The following is a 25,200-nucleotide window of genomic DNA, read 5'->3' on the forward strand; positions in this document are numbered from 1 at the left end:
GAGCACCCCGGTGGGAGGCCAGCTGACGAACTTCGTCAGCGTGTGGAAGTCCATCTCCACCGTCGTTTGGGTACTGGATGCCCTGGCCCATGCACACACTCTGGCGTTCCAAGGGAAGTGTCCCCGTTTCCCACCTGTGGCCAGGAAGGAAAACCACATGCCGCAGCTTCTGCTGGAGATGCGAGCAATGCTAAAAAAAAGGGCGCAATAGACCTCGTCCCAAAGAGGCTCCGGGGCTCCAGAGTATACTCACGGTACTTCCTCGTCCAAAAGACCAGCAGTTGGCAGCCCATTCTAGATCTTCGCCGCCTCAACAAATAAATAAAATCCCAGAAGTTCAGGATGGTCACCCTCCATCACGTGCTGGGACAGCTGGAGGAAGGGGACTTCCTGTCGTCGCTGGACTTGGAGATGCCCATTTCCACATCCCCATTCACAAAGGACATCGAAGGTTTCTGCGCTTCGTGGTCCAATGGCGGCACAACCAATTCAAGGCCCTCCCCTTCGGTTTGGAGTCGGCCCCAAGGGTCTTCACCAAGTGCCTGGCACTGGTGGCGGCGCGTCTGCGCCTGCAGGGGATCCACGTCTACCCCTATCTGGACGATTGGCTCATCCACGCGAAGTCAAAGGAACTCGCCGTCGGACACACAGCGAGGACCATCCGCCTGCTCACGGTACTGGGGTTCTCGATAAACTATGCGAAGTCCTGCTTGGAGCCATATCAGGACGCTCAGTTCCTGGGAGCCAGACTCAACACGGTTGCGTGCCTAGCTGCACCGTCGGAGGACAGGACAAGGGCCATCCTGGGCAAGGTACAATGGCTGTTGATCATGAAGGTTGCCAGGGTGTGGTCCAAGTCCCTGCTCGGCATGATGTCGTCATGCATCTACCTCGTTCGGCTGGGCAGACAGCGGATGCGGCTGCTGCAGGAGTTCCTCGACGCCTGGTGGATGCAAGTGACGGGAGATTTCGAGGACAAGATCGCCCTCAACGAGACGTTCCTCCATCGAGCGATTCGATGGTGGGGGGCTCCGCGTGCATCTAGCCAGAGGGTCTCTCCAAGGAAGCGCAGGACCTATGGCACTGGGCCGTCGGCCAAAGGATGTCCCTGGTACCCTTTCATCTGGCCGAAGTGAAGAACACTGTTGCCGACTCACTCAGCAGGGAGCTGCGCTCTTGCCACGAGTGGGAGCTTCGGCAGGATCAGGAGGACCTGCTGTTTCAATGATGGGGCAATCCCCAGATCAATCTGTTTGCGATAGCGACGAACACCAAGTGCCAGAGGTTTGCCAGCAGGTTTCCCCAGCCGGGGAGTATGGGGGGTTGCGTTCTCATTCCCCTGGGACGGCCTGTTTCTCTACACATTCCCACCGCTGCCGTTGCTTCTGCGACTCATCAGTCAACTCAGACGGTCCCCGTGCAGGATGATCCTCGTCGCGCCGGCGTGGCCGAGGCAGATTTGGTACCCGGACCTTCTGGACATGTCGGCGTCCCCTCGGGTCAAGCTTCCGACGGACGCAGATCTTCTCGCCAGGGAAGGAGGTGAGATTCTGCACCATGACCCGGGGTCGCTGAACCTGCAGTCCTAGCTCCTGCAGCGCTAGAGTTCAGAGGATACGAGATCCCGGCGGACTGCAAGGAGGTGCTTGCCAAGGCCAGGGCTTCTTCGACTCTCAAGTGCTATGGACATAAATGGAAGAGGTACACCGTCTGGTGCCGTGCACAGAAGATAAACCCTCTACGGATTACGGCCCCTCAAGTGCTGCTGTACTTGCTGTCGCGGGCCAAGGCGGGGCTGGCGCACGCTTCTATCAAGATCCATCTGGCGGCTATCTCCCGCTACACCAGAATTCTGGGGTGATCGTTGCTGTGGTCACATCGCTTGGTTAAGGAGTTCATGAAAGGACTTTTCCACTCGTTCCTGCCAGTGAAGGCTCCGGCTTGGCGTGGGAGCTCCATGTGGTGCTGACTAGGCTCATGGGTCCTCCGTTCGTGCCTCTGCATTCTGCACCTCTGAAATTCCTATTGTGGAAGACGGCGTTCCTGGTGGCCATTACCTCTGCACGACGAGTGGGCGAGATCCAGGCCCTCTCCTGTAAGCCTCCGTACTTGGCTTTCCACGCAGCGAGGGTTGTGCTGAGGACGCATCCCTCCTTCATGCCCAAGGTGCCGTTGGACTTCCATCTCAACGAGCCCTTGGTGTTACCTGTTTTCTTCCCGTCGCCTTTGTCGCCGGCTGAGAGCACTTTGCACTCGCTGGATGTGGCTAGAGTGCTGAAGTGCTACATGGACAGCACAAAGTTTTCAGAAGACATCACAGCTGTTTGTGAACTTTGGCCCTGTGAACCAAGGGAAGGCCCTCTCCAAGGCTTCCATCTCCAGGTGGTTCTACGGCTGCATCACTCATTGTCACTGGTTGGCAAACCGACCATTTACTGGCTGTCGAAGAGCCCATTCCACTAGAGCCATTGCTGCGACAACGGTGTTCTTGTCTGGTGTGCCCCTTCTGGACATCTGCAGGGCTGCTACATGGAGGTCGATGCACACCTTCACGAAATTCTACTGTGTAGACGGGGATTCCAGAGAGGAGTTCAGCGGTCGGCCAAGCAGTGCTGCGCAACCTGTACGCTTGAAGGTGAGCTTGGTGAGGAGGTAAGAGTATTGCTTCTGTTGAGCCTTGCCACCTCTCGTGGTTGTGTATGTATGTATTGCTGTGTATTCTGTATTCATGAGCATGTGAATCCATGCCAGACCCCATGCTGGAGAAGGAACAAGTTACTTACCTGTAACTGTTGTTCTCCAGCATGAATCTGGCATGGATTCACATGTGAACCCTCCCTCCTGCCTCTCTGCGGCTCTTCTTGGTCATACTGCCACTTTACGTGCTACCAAATCTGAAGATGGCTGCCAGAGGAGGGACTTAGGGAGAGGGCAGTCATGGGCTGGGGGCAGTATGACTCAGAGCTCAGTGACGGGGAATATTCATGTGCATGTGAATCCATGCCAGACCCATGCTGGAGAACAACAGTTAAAGGTAAGTAACTTGTTCCTTCTGGCTTCCTCGACACAAGGATACCGTTCAGTTTCCAGGAACAGGGCCTTCTGTTCCCAAGAGTCTTTTCTCATCAATCTCTTGTTTCAGACGGCCTGATGTACACAAAATTAATATACACAATTCTTTTCACAGTTGAAGTATTCAACTCGGGTGCTTCACCCTGGATCCCCCTCAGCTGGGCTAAGATCCCTGTTATTACAAAGTGTAGAGTTCATTCGTTTTCTCTGGTGACTCACAGTTCACCCCGGAACCCCCTCAGCCGGGCTCAGATCCTTCCCTTTATTGAAGACTTTCGAATGTGCACAGGATTTAGCTTGACCCGTTGCAGGACCACTTCGATACAAACTTCCGTTTCACAATACAGTCGCCATTCCTTGGATACCTAACAGAGACCTTCGAATGAGCATCCACGTGGCGCCGGGTCACTCTGTATACTGTATCTCACTTGGCCTACCAAAGTTCATTCACTCCTTTAGTTTCCAATTATATTTGCGTCGCTCATCACATGCGTTTCACACACTGTCGTCTTTGGATTTCTTCATACAATGTTGCAACCTTCATTCAAACACAAGCTGGTTTGGTATCAGTCTTTCCGACTCACTGGCTGTGCTGTTTTTACGGATGCTGCTTTGTTGGAGGCGCCAAGGACAGTACCACAGCAGCAATTGCTCCTCCCTGCCTTGATTATCGACGTGGGAGAGCCCCGGGTACCGTCGATGCACAGTGTAGGTTTGTTCAGCTTTAGTTCTCGCTCTTAGGCTTCTTACTTTCCAAGGTTCGCGAAATTAAAGGCCGTTAGAGGAAAAGGGTACTTCCCTCCTTGCAACCCTCTCTGGTCTCACGGTCTTTCTCCTTGCATTAAATTGCCATCTTAGAACTGCTATTTGCTTGTGGGTCTTTCCTCGCTCAGAGTGTGCTTTCGTGCTCCGCCTCTTATCCGGGTGGGCAAGTGTGATGGAAGTCAGGTGTGCATAATGATAAGTAATTGCCTGGCCTTGGCTAACCATGGTTTTGGGACATGTCAGGTATACGGCTCTGGTGTTAGTCTGTTGTCGCTCACAGTGAACTGTCTGTGAGAAAATGTTTGTGTTGGGAAAGGAGGGGGGGGGTTGAGTTCCTGGTAGGATGGGGAAAAGGGGTTACAGGGAAGGGGATACCGAATCTCACCATCCGGTTTCCCACTTTCACTCCATGAAAACCCCTCATCCAGGTGATCCTCCCACACTGGTCCACCCCCAGGAACTGGATCCAAGTGATGGCTGTGTCCTGGCCACCTGGATAGTTGGAACAAGATACACGTGATTAAAGGCTACCCTACCCTTTAACACAATCTGGTACAGGTAGCAACCACGAGTGGGGCAGAAGTGAGGATCAAAATGTCATTAGAAAACAGGAAATAGTATAAATCTGATAAAACAAAATGTATTTTATTTTTATTTTTTTATTTGTTTTTGGTAGTAAAATTAAATTTTTACACCTTTACAAAAAGTAATCATCACAAAATCATATCTCAATCAATCAAAACATTCTTATATAAAAACACATGTTATAAAACATAGTAAAAACCCACATATATCACAGACATAAAATAACGACATAAATTACACTCAATTAGGTGTCACATATTATAAACAAAATTTCAATTCCAACTCTTCCTAGAGAAAGAAATTACTCATTGGTCTAATAGAGTTTAGATATAGCTAGCTTGAGGGCACGTGACTAGGTCAAACTATCATCCCGTGGGCAACAATTAGTCAAAGAAATACCAGACCCTATATACATTAAACTGTCAGGTGCCAAGTGTATTCCAATTGTTGGTGTGTAGCTGTATAGATACCTATGGGCCACCTAAGGCCTTCCCAATAAACATAGCATTATTTAATATAGAGAGATGTTCCTCAATAATCCTCACAAGTCTAACAGTTGCTAAAAAAAATGTATTCATAATTCAACAAAACACTGAAATTAAAATAACACATGGATCAGAAACCAACAGTATTTCTAGTAGGTTCAAAACTATTACACACAGTAAGGCAAAGTACACTGTAATGTGGTGAGGTTAGTAGTTGAGGTGACTTTGTGTTGTGTTTAATAACAGCACACTTCACGGGTCGGGCTGTATGCTCCATGGTAGGGACTATTGGAGGGACTCGATGGATAAACCTGAAATGGGAGATGGCACCTGTATGTTCTAGGTAGCTGGAGAGCAAGAATGGCTGAGAGTGGTGGGCTCTCTACCGTGCAGCTGTTTAATACAATACATGGTGGGTCCTAAATGGTAATAGTCTAATTGCCAATGAATCGTAATGTAGCTTAATTAAAAAATAAATTCCATTCCATTGCCACATTGAGTCCTTTCTTAGGCGATAGATCCATTTTTGTTCAGTTTTTCTCAGTGCCAAATCCCGGTCTCCCCCTTGAGGTGGATTTGTTACTCTCTGGATAATAAACCAAAACATGGCCGTGTTTTTATGGTTCTTTGCTTTGAAATGTGCCACCATGGGCTTGTCGGCCAATTGATTTTTTTTAGACAAGATCTATGCTTGCAGATGCGCTGTCTGAGTTCTCTCTTGCATTTTCAGACATAGAGTAGACGGCAGGGGCACTTGATGCCGTAACTGGATCGCTTGCTGTTACGGTTTGTGAAAGACTTGTACTTCCATTTCAATCCATAGAGGTCTATCTCTTTAGGATCTTTTCTAAGTCCACAGACCGAGCATTTCCTGCATTTGAAATGTCCCACCACAGGTGGTAGGTTCCAAAGGTTCGACTGGAGACCTTTTTTCGCTCGAGGTGCTTAATATGTTATGTACAAGGCAGTATTTTAGGTTCTTGCTCCGTTTTAATGCGAACCGTGGTTTCGCTGGTTGAAACGTATTTGTTTTGAGGATGTCCCAGTGGCGTGGAATGGTTCTTCTCAGATGATTGCTTATCGGTGAGAAGGTTGTGACGCATGTCATTTTGTCTACTTGTTGGACACAAGGCTGTTTTGAGAGGCATGTTTGTCTATTTGTATTGCAGGCCCTTTTGCGTGCCCTGTGTATGACTTGTGACGAGTAGCCTTGTGCTGCTAGGCGGTTGCTTAAATCTTTGCTGTTGATGTCAGTCTGTTAGTCTGGTACAGTTTCTGCATAGTCTCAAAAATTGACTGTATGGAAGATTTTCTCGCAGAGCCAAGGGGTGAAAACGGTTAAAGGCCAATAGGATGTTTTTATCGGAAGGCTTCCTGTATAGAGTAGTGGCAGTCGAGTTTTGCTCAGTTTTATATATTTCCAAGTCTAAAAAGGCGATGTGAGCCCGATTATGATGCATAGTACATTTTATAGATTGCTTCTGTGTGTTTAGCCACGTTAGGAAGTGCTGTAGTTGTTCCAGTGAGCCATGCCAAATGAGGAAAATGTCATTGATATAGCCATGCCAGCACCTGAGGTGGCTGGTAAATGGGTTATTGTTGCTTTAAATTGAGTTTACCTCCAAATAATCCATGAAGAGGTTGGCCACGTCTGGTGCGATGGTGGCCCCCATCTGGTCCCATGGCATTGTTTGTAGAACTTGTCTTGGTAGAGGAAAAAGTTCTCACTAAGAGCAAGACGTGTGCATTCAAGAATGAAAGCTGTGGATACTGTCTTGCTATCCCTTTTATCTAGGTTTGTTTTAAGTACCTCAATGCATTCTGCTTGGGGTATACTCGTATAGAGAGACTCAACATCCAAGGTGACACAGATGTCCTCTTTCTCCAGGTTGAGGGTGGCTAGTATCTGTATCATGGATGTCGTATCTTGGACATATGATTTCATTAGGCTCACAAAGGGGCGGAGGAGCACATCTTTATAAATAGACAGACTCTAGAATGGATCCAATACTGGACACGATGGGTCTGCCGGGTGGACATGTTTCATTTTTGTGGATCTTGAGTATACAATAGAAGGCTGGTGTGGTGGGGTGTTCCTTGACTAAGAAGGCCTTCTCATCATCATTCCAGCCTTCCATCCACGCATGGGACCATTAGGCTTTCGATTTCTACTAGAAGCCATGTGGTGGGTTGGTTGACAGTCTCTTGTAGAAATGTTCATTACTGAGATGTTTTTGGATATCTTCCTTGTATAATGATCTGGACCACAGTACGATGCCACCGCCCTTATCTGCCAGTTTTATGACCAGCAAATCAGCACCATTTTTCTACCAAAAATCAGTATGCAGACAACCTGACTAAACGAGAAAGACTAGCACTCAAAAACCTAGAAGGCCAATATGACTTGGTCATAAAAACCTTTGTTGAATTATGAATACATTTTGTTTGATCAGATTTATACTATTACCTGTTTTTCAATGACGGAGTGATCCTCACTTCTGCCCCACTGGTGGTTGCGACCTCTACCATATTGTGTTTACTACCTGTACCATATTGTGTTAAAGGGTCGGGTAGCCTGTACTCACTTATATCTTGTTCTAACTGAATAGGCCCTCACAAGTCAGGCCTCCCGATAACAAAAAAGAGGGTCATCACCCGCATCACTACCTACCTGGCCATCTGGATGACTGATCCCCGGCGACTAGTGGGTGAGGCACTGTCAGGTTTCTCACAAAGCCCAGAAGCAGCGAGAATGATTGATTATTTGAGTGCTCATCATTAGTTCGGCATCTTGGTGTAGTAGTAAATATCTTTTAGAACAAGACCACCCTCGATAGCTATTCCGCAATCTTCCAGACTCCAGATTATATTCAATTTGGGTGTTGCATGTGAATTTCACATTTCTAAGATTCTTTCTCAGCTCTTTTCTTTTTTGCTTGAGGTCTTCATTATATCCATGTCTATGTCTAATATAATTAGGATTATTTAATTGGCCTGGGGGATCCAGATCCCATAAATAGTCGATGAAATTCAATGGACAACATATGGTCTTGTATTCCTCCTCAGAGAGTCTGTGTGGCCCTGTAAGGAACTCATGGTGACGACTGTAAAGACGGACACAAGTGATCACAGTTCAAGGGTGTTTATTGAACAATAAATGCAGGTTGGAAAAACGCCTAAACTAAATCTAAGATGGGAGCAAGCGTCGACCATCAAATGAAAATGAAGGCAGCCCTAGTGTCATTGTGTCAAAATAAAAGAGCATTTACTAACAAAAACCTATTGCCAAATCCTTACAACTAATCACTGAAAGAGTGTGGGATAAGGTATCAAAACAAAGGAAACCGTGTTCAAATAATAAGTCAGGATGTGATTGCCTTGAGGTCTCCCTGCCCCACGTTTTTAGCACGGGACAAGATGGGACTTTAGAGCACAGCACACGCGCGAGCCTTTGCAGCACACGCTAGAGCTTTTCCATCACGAGCTAACAGTTCCGTATTAGCTATCAGGTTCTTCGATGGTTAAGTCTTGTTTCAATAAAAGTCTCTCGCCCTCGAGGCCTGATGCTCTCAACAAACAAACACAAAAGTTTGGTTCTACAAACACTTTTTTTAAAAAACTTTATTTTTGGTATTTATGCCACAACACAAATTCACACCCACATTAGGGCGGACTTTAAACCTTGCGCCACGACCCCGGACCCTCCCGGTAACCCTCCCCTGCCCCTCTAAAACCATGTCTCTTAGATAGTGATTCTGCTCTAGCCGATTATGTGTCATTTCCCGCTCCCATTCCGCGGGTATTGTCCCCACAATTGTTAGCCCTCATCTGGGGGCATTCTCCGAGTCGGAGGAGTCAGAGGGGTGCTCTGCTGCCTCACCCAACAGGAACAATGTCAGTGGTCCCCATACGTCTGGAGGACGGGCGTGCAAGGGAAGGAGTTTAATGAAATCCGATTTAACGTCTTGGTAATAAAGCAAGTCCTTGCGCCAAGCGGTGAATGCTGGAGGGGGGCCCCGGCCCCAGGCAATGGCAACTCTCCTCCGAGCCAAAGTCAGCAGGATCCCAGCTAGTTTCCTTATCGGGGGTGAAAGCAGCCTGGTCATGCCCAATAGGGATGCTGTGGCACTTGGCTGAATTGGTTCCCCCACAATTGCTGCAGTCGTCTCTAATACCCGTTTCCAGAAGGGGGCCACCTCGGGGCATTCCCACGCCAGGTGAACAAAACCTGCTGAAGTTGTCCCGCACCTGATGCATTTCGCTTCTGCGTCAGGGTGGTGTATGTTGGATTTTGCTGGAGTATGGTAAGTCTGGTGAAGGAAGTTGAAGTGGATGAGTTTTAGGCGTGAGTTAAGCGCCACTTTTTTAGTCTGTTTCAGGCAGTAGTTCCAGTCCTCATCTGTTATATTCGTATGCAGTGCTTCTTCCCATCTAGCTTTGGCCCTAGTGATGGCCGGGGTTGTGGCAGGAGTGAGAGCTTTGTAAATCTGTGATACCAGCCTACCCTCGCCTTGGGCTTGAATGACATTATGTAACAGTTGCCAAGTTGGTGGTTGACGAGGGAAGTCTGGCAGCAAGGCCTGGAGGGTGTAGCGAGTCCTGAAGTAAAGGAATATGTCCAGAGCCGTGTTGCCCCCTCTATTTCTGGCTTGTTCTGGAGTTAGGAAGCCTTCTTCTGAGAAAAGATCCCCTAGGGTTTGAATGTTTAGTTTGTCAACCCAGTGGTGGAACACAGTCTCTGAGGTGAGTGGGACTCCGGGAATAAACTTGACAGGTAAGAGTGGGGAGTACCGTGTTATCACTTCTAGTCTTTGGGCCAGGGTCCTCCAGACCTTGTACGTCGTGAGCATCACGTTCATCGTGGAACTGGGAACCGGTGTGTGGCTCAGGATGATTGCGGTCAGAAAGTTTGGTGTTGCAAGGGCTCTTTCCACCTGTACATGTGGCCGGACCGCCTGGGGGGTGTACCAGTGGCTGAGGTACTGTGCCTGAGCTGCCCAAAAGTATCTTTCGAGATCAGGTAGTGCCAAGCCTCCATTTGTGACCGGTAGCGTGAGTGTAGTGTACGCTATTCTGGCTGGTTTGTTTGCCCAGAGTAGCTCGAGGACCATGCTCTTTAATTTTTTTAAAAAGGCTTGTTGCAGCAGCAGAGGGATATTGATGAATAAGTAAAGTAATTTTGGTAGGATCACCATCTTCACCAGAGAGACCCTTCCCCAGAGTGTCAATGGTAATGACTTCCATCGAGAAATCTTCTCTTGAATCGACTTGACCACCACTTCGTAATTGTCTCGAAACACTTCCTGACAGTTTAATGATAGCTGTATTCCGAGGTATCGGACTCTGGAGGATTTCCATGCGAGTTGGAAGTCGTCTGGAAACTGTTTTGTGTTTGGGGTCAATGGGAAAACGATGGATTTTGACTGATTAATTTTTAGCCCCGAGGCGGCTCCAAATTTGATGACCTCCCTCATGACTGGATTCAGGTTGTCTACTGGGTCACGGATAAATAGGGCTACGTCATCAGCATAAAGAGAGATGATGAGTTTGTGAGGGCCTATGATGAGACCTCTCTGTTGTCGCTGTTCCCTGAGTTTGGAGGCTAGTGGTTCCATCACCAGGGCGAAAATCAGGGCTGAGAGCGGGCAACCCTGCCTCGTGCCTCTTTGCAGGTCGATTGGAGCTGACTTGGTTGTGCCGACGATGATACTTGCACGTGGTCTGGAGTACAGGAGTGAGACCAGGTTGATGAAACGGGCGCCCAGGCCCATCCTAGTAAGCACTGCAAACAGAAACGGCCACTCCACCGAGTCAAAGGCCTTTTCGGCATCGAGTAGGACCGCCACCGCCTGCAACGAGGGGTCCAATGCGGCAATGACACCGAACATTCTTCTAATTCCGAAAGTCGTGTTGCGGCCTGGTATGAAGCCGGCTTGATCCGCCAGCACGAGGGTAGGCATCAAAGGCATTAATCTTCCCGCTAGCACCTTGGCGAGTATTTTATTATCGAGATTGAGGAGGGATATTGGTCTGTAGGATGAGCATTCCTCTGGTGGTTTATCTGGTTTGTACAGCAGAATAACGTTGGCATCACAAGTGGTGGGAGGGAGGTGACCCCTCTCTAGTGCTTCTTCATATACCGCCGCTAGGAGGGGGGCCAGTGTGCCCGCAAAGGACTTGTAGAATTCGCCCGTCAGACCGTCCGGGCCTGGCGCCTTAGAGCTGGGGAGGGATTTTATGGCCTCCAGAATCTCCTCTTGGGTGATCAGTTTGTTCAAAGGTTCACGGAGGGAGTGTTCAACCCAATACAGCTCTGTGTCCTCGAGGTACTCCCGTGGGGCGGTCGAGGACTTGCACAATTTGGCGCTGTAGAGTTCTTGGTAGAAGATCCTGAATTCCTCAGCTATCTCCTTGTCAGTATGTACTATATTGCCTTGCTTGGTCCGAATGCGTTCTATTTGGGTCTGTTTGGTGTCAGCTTTGATTAGGTTTGCCAAGAGGGCGCCGGGTTTCTGGCCTTCTCCATACTGCCGGACTTGGCTATTGCGGTTCAGGAATTTGATCTCTCGGTCCGCCGCTTGATTGAATATCAGTAATTCCTCCTTCAGTGCCTTCGCAGTTAGGGGATCCATCCCGTTTGTGGCTTGTCGTTCCAGGTCCTTTAACTTCCCCTCGCTGGTTGTGAGCTTGCGTCTGATGAGCTTGAGGATGCCATTTTCCTTGGCGTGACACACTCCTCTGATATAGCATTTTAGGGATTCCCAGAGTGTACTTGCTGAGGGGACTGATCCGGAGTTGGCTTCTAGGAACACGCTAATCTCTTCCTTCAGTTCGCTGGCGAACACCTCGTCTCTCAACGAACCTGTCTTGAAACGCCATCGTAGTAGTGGCGGAGAAGGGGTGGAGTGTGCAACTTCAAGAAAGAGAGGAGAGTGGTCGGAGAGCGTTCTTGGGTATATACTGCAGCGTCTACTTGACAATGGACCACTCGCTGAGATGAAGAAGTAGTCAATTCGGGAGCTTGTATTGTGAACCGCAGAGTGGAAGGTGAATTCCCGTGATTCACCATTCGTGACCCTCCAGATGTCTAGCAGATTGAAGGCATTGCAGATTTCTTTTATTTGGAGTCCTGCTTTAGTTGGAGGGAGTTGCTGAGCTTTCGATCTGTCTCTTGATGAATCAAGTACAGTGTTCATATCCCCTCCCCAGATTATGGTTGCTGGGTCTAACTTGGAGAGCTGGGACAGCACCCAACCGAAATTATCCGGGCCGTCCGTGTTCGGAGCGTAGGAGTTAATGAGGGTCACCTTCTGGCCTGCTATGACTCCACTCACCATAATCGCTCTCCCCTCTGAATCTCTCGTTGTGTGGATCAAACGGAAGCTCAGCCTCCTATGTATAAGAATAGCGACTCCTCTGGCGTAGGATGAATAAGAAGAGTAGTATCTGTGGCAGCCCCAGCTCTTGGCCCACTGATGGTTCTTGCCCGGGAGAAGGTGTGTCTCTTGAATCATGGCCACGTCTACGTTGTGACGTCTCAGGTATTGGAGTATTTTCCTAGTTTTAGCGGGAATATTGCCTCCTCTTATGTTCCATGTCAGAACATTGAATGTGGCGGGGTAAATTTTCTGTGTCGCAGCGTTACGGTGGATGCGGTTGGCCGTATCATGGCATCAGGGTGAGATTTGCAAGAATAGTCGCATCGGGAGAGGACCCCTGTTGGATAAGGTGGCGCTGGTTTTTGATTGGGAGATGGCGAGCTGGGATATGGTTGTGGGCTAGAGACGCCTAGTCTATTTTTTGATGAACACTGAGGGAACCATCCACGGGCTAACCCCAACTGGCCCGTGGAATTCCTTTCTTTTGGGTGAGCAACCCCCAACAAGCCCACCGAGAGGACCCTCAATAACCAACTAGAACGAACTGCGGACACGTGGAAACCATGTCGCTGTGTAAATTGTGCTCCAACTGAACTTGGCGTGAAGACCAACTGGTTGCCGAGATAACTTTGGAGACTAAACTGGAGCTGTGCTAGGGGCGTCAGGGGCCCTCCAAGTTTCCCAGCCCCGTGTCGTACTCATAATAAATTGAGCCTGTACTTATGACAATCTGTCGTATGGTTGTGGGTCTGCTTAGGACATGCTGATTTACGGTGGATTTCTGCGGATTCCGTCTCTTTGGGGCCTTGGTCGGTTGGGGTCCGGATCGGGACAGCCCATCCGATCAAGGAACATGCCCGCCTCGTCTGGAGATTGGAAGAAGTGAACCCTCTCCCCCTGTTGTACTCTGAGTCGTGCAGGAAAGAGCATTGAGTAGGGTAGTTGGTTGGCTCGGAGTCTTTGCTTGATGGCGGTGAAGGATTTCCTCTGGGTTTGAACAGTGGGTGAGAAGTCTGGATAGAAGTGGATTTTATCACCCTCATGAAGAAGTTCGCCCTTCTCCCTGGCCAGTCGTAGGATGGTGTCACGATCTCTGTAGTTGAGCAGCCGTGCGATGATTGGCCTTGGCGGTGCTCCGGGGACTGGTCTGTTGGATGGGACCCTGTGTGCTCTTTCCACTATGAAGACTGGGGACATAGATTCTCTGCTGAAGAGTGATGTGCAGAGGGATTCTACGAACTCCTCCATTTTACCTTGTAGCCGTTGTTCCCTCACGCCTATAATTCTTATGTTGTTCCTCCTTGAGCGACCCTCCAAATCCTCGCATTTGGCAATTGTTGTTTTCATTTGGGATTCCAGTAGTGAGACCTTGGTTATAAGGGACTCTGTGCTATCATCTAGGTTCGACACTCTTTGCTCAACCTCATTCAGACGTTCTGAGTGTGTGTCTATGCGGTGTTGTAGGAGGTCGACCTTGGAGGCGAGGCCATCCATTTTATTGTTAAGATTTCCTATGCCGGCTTTCAGTTCCAGAAGGAGTTCTTTGATTTCGGACGGGTTAACCTCCGGTTCCAGCTGAGGCGGGGGGACCGGGGCCGCCGCGTGGACCTCGCTTTGAGAGGGGGCTTTAGGAGTCGCGCCGCCCTCAAACGTCAGTTTCCTCTGCGATTTATCGTTCTTCCCCATTTCTGCGGTGGACCCACTGCTAGACAGTTGAGGGAAGCAGGGTTATAGAGTTATATTAGTGTTTTATTATGGCAGGATTGTTCTGAGAACTCGCTCAGGGATGCCGGTATGGTGGGGTTTGCAGCTGTGATGCAAAGTTATTAGGCGTTGTGGAGCTGCATTTTTGTGAACTACTGGGGCAGCCCTCGGATGACCAGGAGGGAGAGGATGGCGCTCCACTGCAGCGATCAGCTGTGCAGGTGGCTTCCCTCGTGAGTGGCACCGAACTGAGGGGGGGGGGAGGACACTCCACCGTGTTCTCGCTTGACCTCCTGGTGCTGGTGCCCCTGTGGCTTGATAAGGGCACCAGAATGATGACTTCCGGGGGGCCCAGGGTCTTTGCCTCCGCGGTGGGGGGGAGGGTGAGATCCCTCCAAGATGGCGCCAGCTGTCGCGCTGGGGGGGGGGGAAGAGCCCCCTGCTGGTTATGGGCACTCCCCCTGGTGATGGGCGCTGGGGGCTGTTCTCTCCCTCGACCCGCGCCGGGTCCCAAAGTCCCCCTCAGCGGCGGCTGGATTCGATCAGCGCTGATGCCCCCTCGGCGATGGGGAGGGGGGGGGGGGGCGGCCGCTCAGGGGGCGCCCAGTATCACCACAAGGCTCGACCCCTCCCCACCCCCGTACCTTATCCTCCCGGCGTTCCGTCCGCTCCTCACCGCCGAAGTCCGCAGCTGGGCTGGGAGTCCCACGGCGGCCCCGGTTCCTTCAGGCGCTGGTGGGCCCCGTTGGGCGGGTGGTGGGTGGGGGGGGGGAGGCTCCGGCTGCAGCGACGTCTCGGGCGCCCGAGCGCCAGCTCCACCTACCCTCCGAGTCCCCACGGGACCTCGTTACGCCGGAGGGCGGCGGGCCGGACCTGGATCTGGATCTTGGGGGGAAAGGAGCGCCCGAACGCCGCCTCCTCGCCGATTGATCCTCCCGGGCTGCGCCGCGAGCCTGCCTCCCAAGCCACGGGCCGGCCAGGCAATGCACCGGTTCAGGCCGCGTCGGTCTTCTCAGCACAGGATGGCTGATTTTCATCCAGTTTTCACTGGCAGGCTGCTGGAACAGACGGGAGACCAGGGGTCTAGGATTCGGGCTGCGAAAGTACAGGCAGAAGGAGGATTATGCAGGATTAATACGGGCTGTGCTGGGAGCTCAGGTCAGTGCGGCCATCTTGGATGGCCCTCTAGCGCCCTCTCTTCTTCTACAAACACTTTAGGTGATGGCTTCACCTCTGGGACCCCCTCTTCTGGGCGCAGACCCTTGTGAATTTGTTGAATACAATTTCTCAAGACAGTTCCCATCTCAGTGAACTTTGGGTGGTAGCTTTCCACCCCTGGATCTCCCTCGGCTGGGCTCGGATCCCAAATGACAAGGGGGACACTTCGCTTCCCCTTTTAATATCTTTTTAAACAGGTTTTTTTCAGGATTTGCCCCTAATTGTCGGTTTCCCTCTGCCGGGCTCACTCTCGCCAACTTTTCGGATAAACAGTTCATGTACACATTTTCACCATGCAGGATTCACTTCTTCCTTTAGCTTTCCCAATCATCTGCCTGTCAAAGACTTTCGCCCGTACAGAGGATTTTACAAGACCACTTTGACACCTTCCTAAGGCATTCTGGTTAAGTTGTCTTTCTACCATGGGGTAATCGCCCAGAGTTTCCTGCTTGAGCACCCATGTGATGCTGGCCTCCTCAGCTGCTGGTTTTCCCCCTTGTTTCTCAATCGTATCTTTAAAAGTTAAAATTAGCCTTTGGCTACTTTTCATTTAACAGTTTGGTTTCTTATCGACACTTCCCTCGACTCACCAGCTGTGATGAACTGCTTGGCTTTGGAGTCAAGGTTGGTACTACTGAGACAAGCGTCTCTCCCCGCTTGTTTATCAGTGGTGGAGGTTCTTGCCAACCATAGATATCCGCTGCAACACACGTTGGCCTTTGTTTGCGGTCTTATGATTCCATCTGTAGAGGTTTCACGGCCCTGGACCGTAAAGGGCAAGGTCACTTCTCTCCTTGTTACCCTGTCAGTATTCGCCATCTTTCGCCTCCTCTTGATCTGCCGTGCTGAGTTAGCCTTCACGTCATGCGGTCTGCCTTGCTCGTTCTGGGCTCTCGTGCTGCACCTTTTATCCCTGTGGGGAAGAGAAAGGGCCATCAGGTGTGTGTCATTCTGGTCAATTACCTGACTTTGCCTGACCTGAATATTGGGACACGTCAGGTAAATGGCACTGGTGTTAGTTAGATGTCATTCGTGTTGTGCAAAAGTTTTTGTGTGGGGGTGGTAGTGTTTTATAAAATATCCTACGTGGTAAGCTGGGGAAAAGGTGTTGAAAGAAGAAGGGGATACCACGTCTCGCCCAACGGTGTCCCACTCCCCAAAGACCCCCCCCCATCCAGGTGATCCTCCCTCACTGGTCCACCCCCAGGAACTGGATCCAACAGCGATGGTCGTATCCTGGCCACCCGGATGACAGAACCCTGGGGACTAGCTAGGGAGACACCTTCAGGCTTCTCACAGGCCCTCATCAGTTTATCATTTAAGCAGGTTCCAGTACGTCTAAATTTCGCAACTCTATTCCTTGCTTGATTTACTGCTAGCTTTTCTTCATAAACTTCCTCCCCATTGCCATCCGAGATGTTAAAAGAACCAAGCAGAATTTCCTGATCACTGGAGCCCTTACTTAGGACTCGAAATTTAGTGCACTCGGCAAATGGATTTCTGTAAAGTGGTAAATAATCAGTTGTAGACCCAGAGTTACTTCAAGACCATGTAAAAGCAGGCGGAATATCTCACAAACATTACCATTCGCCATCAGTCCCAACTTGTCAAAAATGTTAACCACCTCTCTCCATTGCAGTTGGGATTTTTATAATGCGCCGAAGAATTCGCTTAAACTGACCTGATGCATTGTGAGTTTAGATCCCCGGCTAATATGATTTCTGCAGGGCCATACATTGTTTTAATTCCTGTAAGCAAATCAGACAGGAAGGCTGCTAGATTGGACGAGGTGGGGTTCCAATAAACATTTACGATAACCAAAGACCCAAGTAAGATAGCACCTCCCAGGGTGACCCTGGCAGCCAATATCCCTTCTACCGCTGTTGGTATAATTTCAAAGTTAGAGGTTATTGCTGATTTAATTGCTATTAGAAGTCCTCCAGCTGGACGACCACTAATTACTTTGATGGCTAATTGTTGTGCGGTCATAAATCCATCAAGATTGAACTGTTGGATCAGCCATGTATTTTGAAATAGAATTAGGTCATGGGTACCAATCATGAAATCCCTCATATCCTCTTTGGCGAAGGCAGCAGAACCCAGCGTATTACAATTCAGCAATTTTAAATCACTACATATTGAAGTACATTTTCACATGCTCACAACTTCACCACTACCTGAGTGATAATTTCAAGTAACATATTTCATATTTTGTTTTTTTGGATCAATTGTTGCAGAACTTTGCCTCCCCTAAAGAAAATGGAGGCCCATTTTGATCTGTCATTGGGGCTACTTAGTTGTGTTTGCGAGCTCACAAGGATTTGGGCTGTATGTTTTTTCTTGGGCAAGGTTTGCTGTTGCCCTTTTCCCAGAGGGGATTTCCTTCTCAACACACACTGTTTTTGAAACACTGGAGGAATTGATATAGATCGCATACATTGAGACTTTACTGTGTTTTTTATTCTTTGCGCCCTGTGATTCTTAGATTTGGCAACTTGGTTAGGAATTGGACCCAAATCGCCTTCCATGTTCTTGTTCCTCTTATTACTTTGTCAGGCCTTTCGGCCTCTCTGCTCAATATCAGGATGAGCTGAAACCTCATAACAGTCTAGTGCAACCATCTCTGTGTGATCCGGCTAGAAACTTCATCTATAGAGCATCATTGGCAGTCTGAGCCAATCTCATGAACTCTTCCAGGACACACTCTGAGAGTGGGGTGTCATTCATGTCAAGGGCATCCAAAACCCTATGATCATCTTCGAAATGGATTAAGTTGGAGACTTCTCTTTGATTTAGAGCATCAGAGCCCTTAGCTCTAGAGCCTTATCCTTGTGATGGGCCTTGATGTTCATTTTTGCAGTAGTATTATCCTTTATTAATTCTCTGATGCTTTAATCTTGTTGCGCAATGACGACTTGTCGTTCTTTCAGTGCATCCAAGAGTGTAATATTTATAGCTGTTTTTAGATCAACCAGCATTGATTCGGTATTGGAGACATCCTTCATGAGTTCCAAAAGGATGCCCGAATGAACCTGCACCTCACTTATTTCAGCATTTCAAAAATGTTTGCAAGTGATGTGTGCACAAAATCAAGGGCTTGCAAGGTAGCTGTAATTTCGGGTTTGTTACCTGGGCTCGAGGTATTCTGGGGACCCCGTTGACCGGGGGAGGTTTGAGCTTGGCCCAAAGAAGTGTTGGAAACACTCAGATTTATTATTGGAGGTTTAATAAAGGGTGGCATGGAGGTTGTTCAGGGACCCAAGGTAGTTCCCAGAATAGATTTATCCAACCAAAGGATCCCTCTCTCTACCAAAACCTTGCCTTGTAACAATAAGCTGGAGTTAGTGGTTGGTTCAAAGCATTCTGCGTCCCCCAGACTCCTTGACAGAAAACAGTTGTTGATTTATTTTTGGATGTTAGTAGTTGTAATAGTGCACTCCAAACCACCAAACAAAGCCTTATTTAAGTCATATGTTGGGTTGGAGGGAGTGTGAGGTGGAGACTGAGCTGATATGCCCAATAATAACTTTGGTTGAATATTTTCGATTTTACTATGAATTTGACCAACTGTTTTTTTTGAGGGAATAATTAATCCACTTTCCTGTGATCTAGCAGACACTCCCTAATGATTTTGAGTTTCCCCTTCACAAACAAAGACGCTGTCTAACTCAGGTGCTCTTAAGTCGTCTGTGAGTGCCCGCTTCGTAGATAGTAGATTTTAGACATTTTTGTTTTAAAAGTCGAAGAGGTGATTTATTCTGATCTGACATGGTCAATGGAAACTTTCCTTTCTCATTTGCTGCCGAACCAGCTTTGATTTACACGCGGTTGCAAAGAGGAACTTGCACTTAATAGTTTATAGTGTATAAGTGGTATTGGGTAATAATGTCCCTATATATATGGTCATCGTACATAATGTTGCTGTGAAAAGTTTGTGGCAACATTATATAGGTGACCATATATATATAGGGACAGGGGGAGTAGGAGTTGCAGGGGTGTCCCCTGCTCCCATAGAGAGAAAAACATTGTTTGGGTTTGCTGGGGTGTTTCCCTGCATGGTCCATGTAATAATGTCTCCGCAAAAAACTGCAATTTTTTTGCGCATTTTTTGCATGCCGACATTTTTGCGGGGACATTATCACATGGAACCATATAAGTGACAGCTATGAGATACAGCCCAAACTGGTTGTCCCCTTGGTAGTAACAAGGAAGCACTTATAGGGCGGAAGGTGCGCTTCAGAAAGACTTCAGGACAGTTTTATTTTCATCGCCACCTTCTTCTGAAAAGTAGGTGCCGTAGACTCACCCTACTCAAATCCTCTGCTTATAGGGCTGCAAACTAGATCCTCGAGCAGACCACCATGTTGGAAAAACGATGGCCAAGTTGCGAAACAGCGGGAAACGCAGTAAACACACTTGCAGCACTCTGCTACGCTTCACTGGGAAATTTATGTGTGTCCTAAGATCTTCCTCCCCCTTCAAAGGCACTGCAGAAAGACTCGTTCAAAATGTCTGACGCAGAGCTCCCAGACGGTAAACACACTTGCCTATCTGCAACTGTAGGGAGAATGTGGGAACAAGCTAACTGTTGGCACAGCTCAGCATAGAAATATCCAGGAAATGTACCTATAAAAGTAGGTTTTACACAATATTGATCTGCATTAATTACTGGAATGATATATTCTATTTATATCGTGCCCATGCACAAGTGTTTCAGAGCGCAAATACCTCTGCCATTCGGTTAAAAAAATACTCACGGTTTTGTCTGTCTTTCCTTCTGACTCTGTGTAAAGACGAGCGAACAACACATGTTCCACAAAAGAACAACAAAGATATTGGTGATCTTGTATTCCACCAACCAGATCTGGGTGTAAAATGTTAAACTTAGAAACAAATAAGGAATTGGGTCTAAGATTTTATTTTGGTTTCTATTTTCTTTTATGTTTGGATTTGACAAAGCCCAATTTGTTCACTTAACAGTAAATGTAGAAGACTCATCTACATAGTGGGCATCATTACGAGTCTGCTGGTCTGGCAATAAGGGTGCCAGTGGCACCGTACCAGCACCCTTTCTGGACCGGCAAACTACAACTCTGCTTTCCTGGGCCTGTGCGCCCGGCAGGTCTGACCTGCTGGTTGCAACAGCCCCGGAAAGCAGAGTTGTCACGGAAGCACGGGCACCGTTAGCAACGGTGCCAGTGTTTCGTGTCCCCACTCCCATTTGATGCAGTGGTTCGTACTCTCCAGCATTTTTGATACCAGGAAAGAGAGGAATGCATGCCAGGGGGTGCTTTGTTAATCAATTCCTTGGGCTGCGCTATTTTTTACAAAGGGAACCTCTGATGTTTTTGGCTTTACGATTCAGTATTTTAGGTCTAGTCTACCATGCAGTTCTGCTGCAAGGATGTGAATGTACTAACCTTTAAACATCGCAGCTGTGGTAGCCTTTAATAAAGGGCATTGCAGTAGTCCGATTTTGAAGATATTAGATCATTAATGACCGCAGGACAAATATTTTGGGCTTCTTGAAGTAGCCGCAGGTGGTATCATTCCATTTTAGCTACTTGCGACATCTGTTCGGACAGTGTCAGAGCTGCATCTATCTTTACACCCAGATTCTTTACAACGGGCACGGACATGGCCCATGGCGGGGACACACGTTCAGTGGCATGACATTTTCTTGCCTTTGGTCAGCAGTATCTTTGTTTTTCCACCAATCAACTACTAATAATTGAGAGCTATTGTTTATGATGTTTAAATGCCCATCAGGCTTGACCACAATGTGTGTGTCGTCATTGTACATATAAATCCCTAATCCATACAGCTAAACAATTTCTAGTAAGGGGGGGGGGGGGCATATAGGAATTGAAAAGTAGGGGCGAAAATGCTAAAGGCTCTGCACTTTCACCACACACCAAAAGGGTTGGAAGGACACTATTGCAGTCAGGGCTAGCAACTCAGATCAATCCGAGTAGTAGGATGTTAGCCACTCCATATTTTGTCATACTTAAAAACACATTAACACTTAACAATATTATTTTGTCCAACAGGATTTCCGTACCTCAATTCAGAGTTGGTGAAGAGTTTCGAGGAGCATCACACTGCAGAAGAAGGAGAAAGCAGCAGCAGCCCTCACTCTGGTAAATATACACATGCAGAGTAGATATTGCAGATTCCTCCTCTCCCCAAATGAGTTCTGGTTGTCTCCGAAGATTTGCATTGCTATTATTTGGATAGTGAGTAACCTTTATACTATGTTCATTCATATCATCCTTTCAATTTAAATTTAGTTGCACACTTTTATTTTTAAATAGACACTACCTGATCCTTTCTCATCTGCGAACAGTCCTAAATGGTCATGAGATTTTGAAAACATGGGCCTAATTCTGAGTTTGGGGGTAACCTGCCGTTGCTACTGGCGGGTTGCCGCCGAACTTGTAACAGCGTTAAACCGCCAGTTATCCCGGTGCCACCATGACATTACAAGTCCCGGCGACCTGGGATTAGGCAGCGAAAATGTAAATCCCCATTCCCTCTGGGTATGGGGACACAGAAGCACCGGCACCATTACTAACGGTGCCGGTACCGCCATGAAAACCATGCCTGCAGGGACTGGTGCCCCCGGCAGGTCATACCTGCCGGAGCAATGGTCCCTGTCTGGCGGTCTGGAAAGGGTGCCGGTATGTTGCAACAGGCACCCTTTTTCCGACTGCCAGGCTCGTAATGAGGCCCATTGTGTTCTGCAGCAGGCTACACCAGGGATTGACTTAAGGGTGCGAGACAGAATTTAGGGTGTATAACTAGAGCATCAGGCCCATAGCAGGGTGAGGGGCTGTAATGCCATTTGCACTCAGCCGCTGCTTCTCTTTTTCTTTTGTTTTCCATTCAGTGAACGAAGAAGACAGGTTTAAGCGCAAAGAGGAAATGCCCACTCAAGAATGGCCAGCAAGAAACATACTCTTGGCTTCTGTGTGTGCAGTCCTTTTTTTATTTTGAATGAAGGTCATTGGGACTGTGAGCAATGTGTTGGGCCCCTGGATGCTGGCAGAGGCAAAAATGAGTTTAGCTTGCGAGTTAGGGGAGAAGAATCGGGTAAATGCTAAACCAGGGGTGGGAAAAGGGTGTAGCACGAGTTGCATACACAGTAGTTGGTGTGATCCTCACAGCCATCCGGATCTGTGGCCATACCATGTATTATGCATTGGATTTTGGACTGGCCTAGATTCCCTTTGGATTGTTGCTTGGTTTAGTTTGTCTTTTGGTATTGATATGAACTGCTGCATTGGATTTTGGACTGGCCTGGATTTCCCCCGTGGTTCACCTGATCTTCTGGTGATTTCCTGGACCCACACACATCACCTCAGGTATTCCATTTGATTGGTCCATTGAACTGGTTAAGAGATAGGTCTTTACATATTGTGTATAACCTGTGTCTTTGCCTTCTTTTTCAGTTTTTGGGAACCTTCCAGTTCCCTTCCACATCTTCCAATCAAACCAGTGACCCCTTTTGGTGATTTGTCAGATGGAGTTGCTTTATGTAGAGTAAGATTAAATCCCATCTGCATGGGCTTTGCTCCGAAACCTGACAATCACCCCAGAGCCTCACCACCAACCTCCCCAAGAACCTCATTCCAGTGCTACACCACACAAACTCCTCAGTACCTAACCCCAGTGCCCCACCAACCAATGCCATACCACCAACTAACTATATCCAAGCACCCCATGACATCGAAACTCACTGCAGCACACAAACTTACCACCAAACTCACCAATAAACTTCAACCTATCCTCTCAGCCCAGTACACCCAAAGCTAAACCTCAGCCCACTGTCCCTACCATCGCAGCACCCCAGCACCTCACCCTATTACCCCACCACCAAAACTCTCCCCAGCACCTTACCTCAGCCAGGTTTTCCACAAAAGTACTACATTAAGATCAGGAAGGAGATCGCTTGAAAAGCTGCCTGCATCATTGAACTCGCATCTGCAATAACCAAAGATATGTCTTGTCTAAGAGCATAGTGTATTTTACTTTATGTATTTTATTCTTTCATTTGTTATAGGCCCAAACCCTGAGGTATCACGTCGTAGGTTACAGGAAGCTTAAGCTTTTGTTTACAGGGAGAAAGTAATTACAGATCATAGAGTCAACAGTGTAAACAATGCATAGTTACATGAACAATTCTCCGGTTACAGGGGAGAATCCGAAAATTACTAAGGTTACTTTTAGTATTTGTTGAACAGCCAGGTTTTTAGTAATTTCTTGAATTTCTGGTGGGAGGGTTTGTTTCTTATATTAGAGGGAAGGGAGTTGCATATTTTAGGGGCCAGTACCGGAAAGCTGTCCCACCCTTGAGAGTTGGTAACGTGGGGCAAAGAGTTGAGTGGTGTTGCTAGATCTAAACTCTAGTGTTCTTCTTATAGGCTATAGCATTGTTCAGATATATGGGAGCTGTTTTGTGAGGCACTTAGGGGTAATACAAAGTGTTTTAAAGATTCTGGCTTTAATTGGTAGCCAGTGAGCTTCCCTTCTAGTCTTTGATATGTGGTCGGATTGTTTTATGCCCAGGGCTGCTCGCAATGCCTTATTTTGCAAGAGTTGGAGTTTAGCCAGGTTGGTCTTAGAAGCACCTAGTAATAGTACATTACAAAAGTCTAATTTAGACAAGACGAGGGCCCTGTCTAGAGTAATACAGTTTTGAGGGGTCAAGAATTGACGACTTAGAGCAATAAGCTTAGAGGTGTAAAATGTGGTTGATGAAAGTGAATTCACATGTTTGCTAAGTGTTAGGTTAGTATCTAGGTGTACGCCTAAAGTTTTAACTTGGTTGAGAATCGGAATGGTAGTACCGTCGATTGTGATTGAGGAGTAGTCTGCATGGAGTGCTTTGATTTTGGCTGGCGACCCCACAATGGGGATCTGCGTCTTTTCGTTGTTTAGACTGTTGTTTGCCATCCAATTTTGGATAATGGCATAGATTTTGTTTACCGTGATTGTGTCTTGCTTATGGTTGGCAGTAATGGGGATAAGTATCCGAGTATCATCCGTGAAATTTGTATAATTCTCACCCTTTGCATCTAATGCTGCAAAAAGTAACTTTGTATAGGTGTTATAGAGAGTTGGCGAAAGGCGGCGAAAGGCAGGAGCCTTGTGGCACTCCTATAGGGACTGGAATGGGGTCGGCAGCATCCTTGCCGATAGTGACTCTTGAGGTACGTTCAGAGAGAAACGATTTGACCCAGAGTGTAGCTTCCTGTGAACATTTAAAGTTAGTTCGCGGTGTATTACATAGTTTGTCATGGTCCACCAAATCGAAAGCGGCTGACAAGTCTAATAGAAGTAGAATACACAAGTTACCAGAATCTCCTATAGAATCCATTTGGATTTTTAGGTCTAAAAGTGCGGTTTCGGTACTGTGACTTGGTCCAGATAGTTTTGTATTTGGGAATAGGCAATTTTATCGATTATGTTAGGCAAAAAGGGAACTGTGGTTATAAGGCGGTAGTTTGTGGTACCGTGGGGGTCTAGTGGCGGTCTAGTGATGGTTTTTTAAACAACTTGGTGTACCTCATTGGAACAGAAGGAGGCATTAACAAATTTAGCGATGAGCGGTGATAGCATGGGTGCGCATAGTTTAACTAACTAATTTAGCCGGGAAGCAATCTCCTTTGCAATTTGAGGCTATAAGTTTGGAAATGGTTTCTAAAACCTGCTCTTGGCTGACCTGGGAAAATTTGAATGATGTCTCAAAATGTCCATGTTCTGGGTCCTGCAATGGAGTGGGAGAGTTTTTGCTATCTAGCAGTTTTTTTCTTTTTTTTTAGCTAGAATTTTGCTTTGGAGAGTGCACTTTGTATGGTGGTGCACCATGCTTTGCTGGTACTTACTGGGGCGGCCACTGGTATAGGGCTTTCCAATTCTTTCAGGATGGCAAAGAGCTCTTTGGAGTTCGAGGCTCCATTATTGTGTGTATTAAAGGAATTAGCTTTGTG

At 47.8% G+C, this 25,200-nt stretch overlaps 1 protein-coding gene across 7 annotated transcripts in view; it reads left to right on the forward strand.

Annotated features, from left to right (window-relative positions):
* The window catches only part of ZNF124 (zinc finger protein 124), a 567,552-nt gene that overhangs the window by 322,808 nt on the left and 219,544 nt on the right, over positions 1-25,200 (forward strand). For all 7 annotated transcript variants that reach the window (XM_069607994.1, XM_069607991.1, XM_069607993.1 and 4 more), the window contains one exon: positions 21,259-21,348. In XM_069607994.1, the coding sequence (XP_069464095.1) occupies positions 21,259-21,348 (90 nt within the window). The remainder of the gene's footprint in view (positions 1-21,258; positions 21,349-25,200) is intronic.

Source organism: Ambystoma mexicanum, chromosome 4q (genome assembly GCF_040938575.1).
Source record: "Ambystoma mexicanum isolate Mex_15411 chromosome 4q, UKY_AmexF1_1, whole genome shotgun sequence".
In the NCBI taxonomy this organism is placed as follows: domain Eukaryota; kingdom Metazoa; phylum Chordata; class Amphibia; order Caudata; family Ambystomatidae; genus Ambystoma; species Ambystoma mexicanum.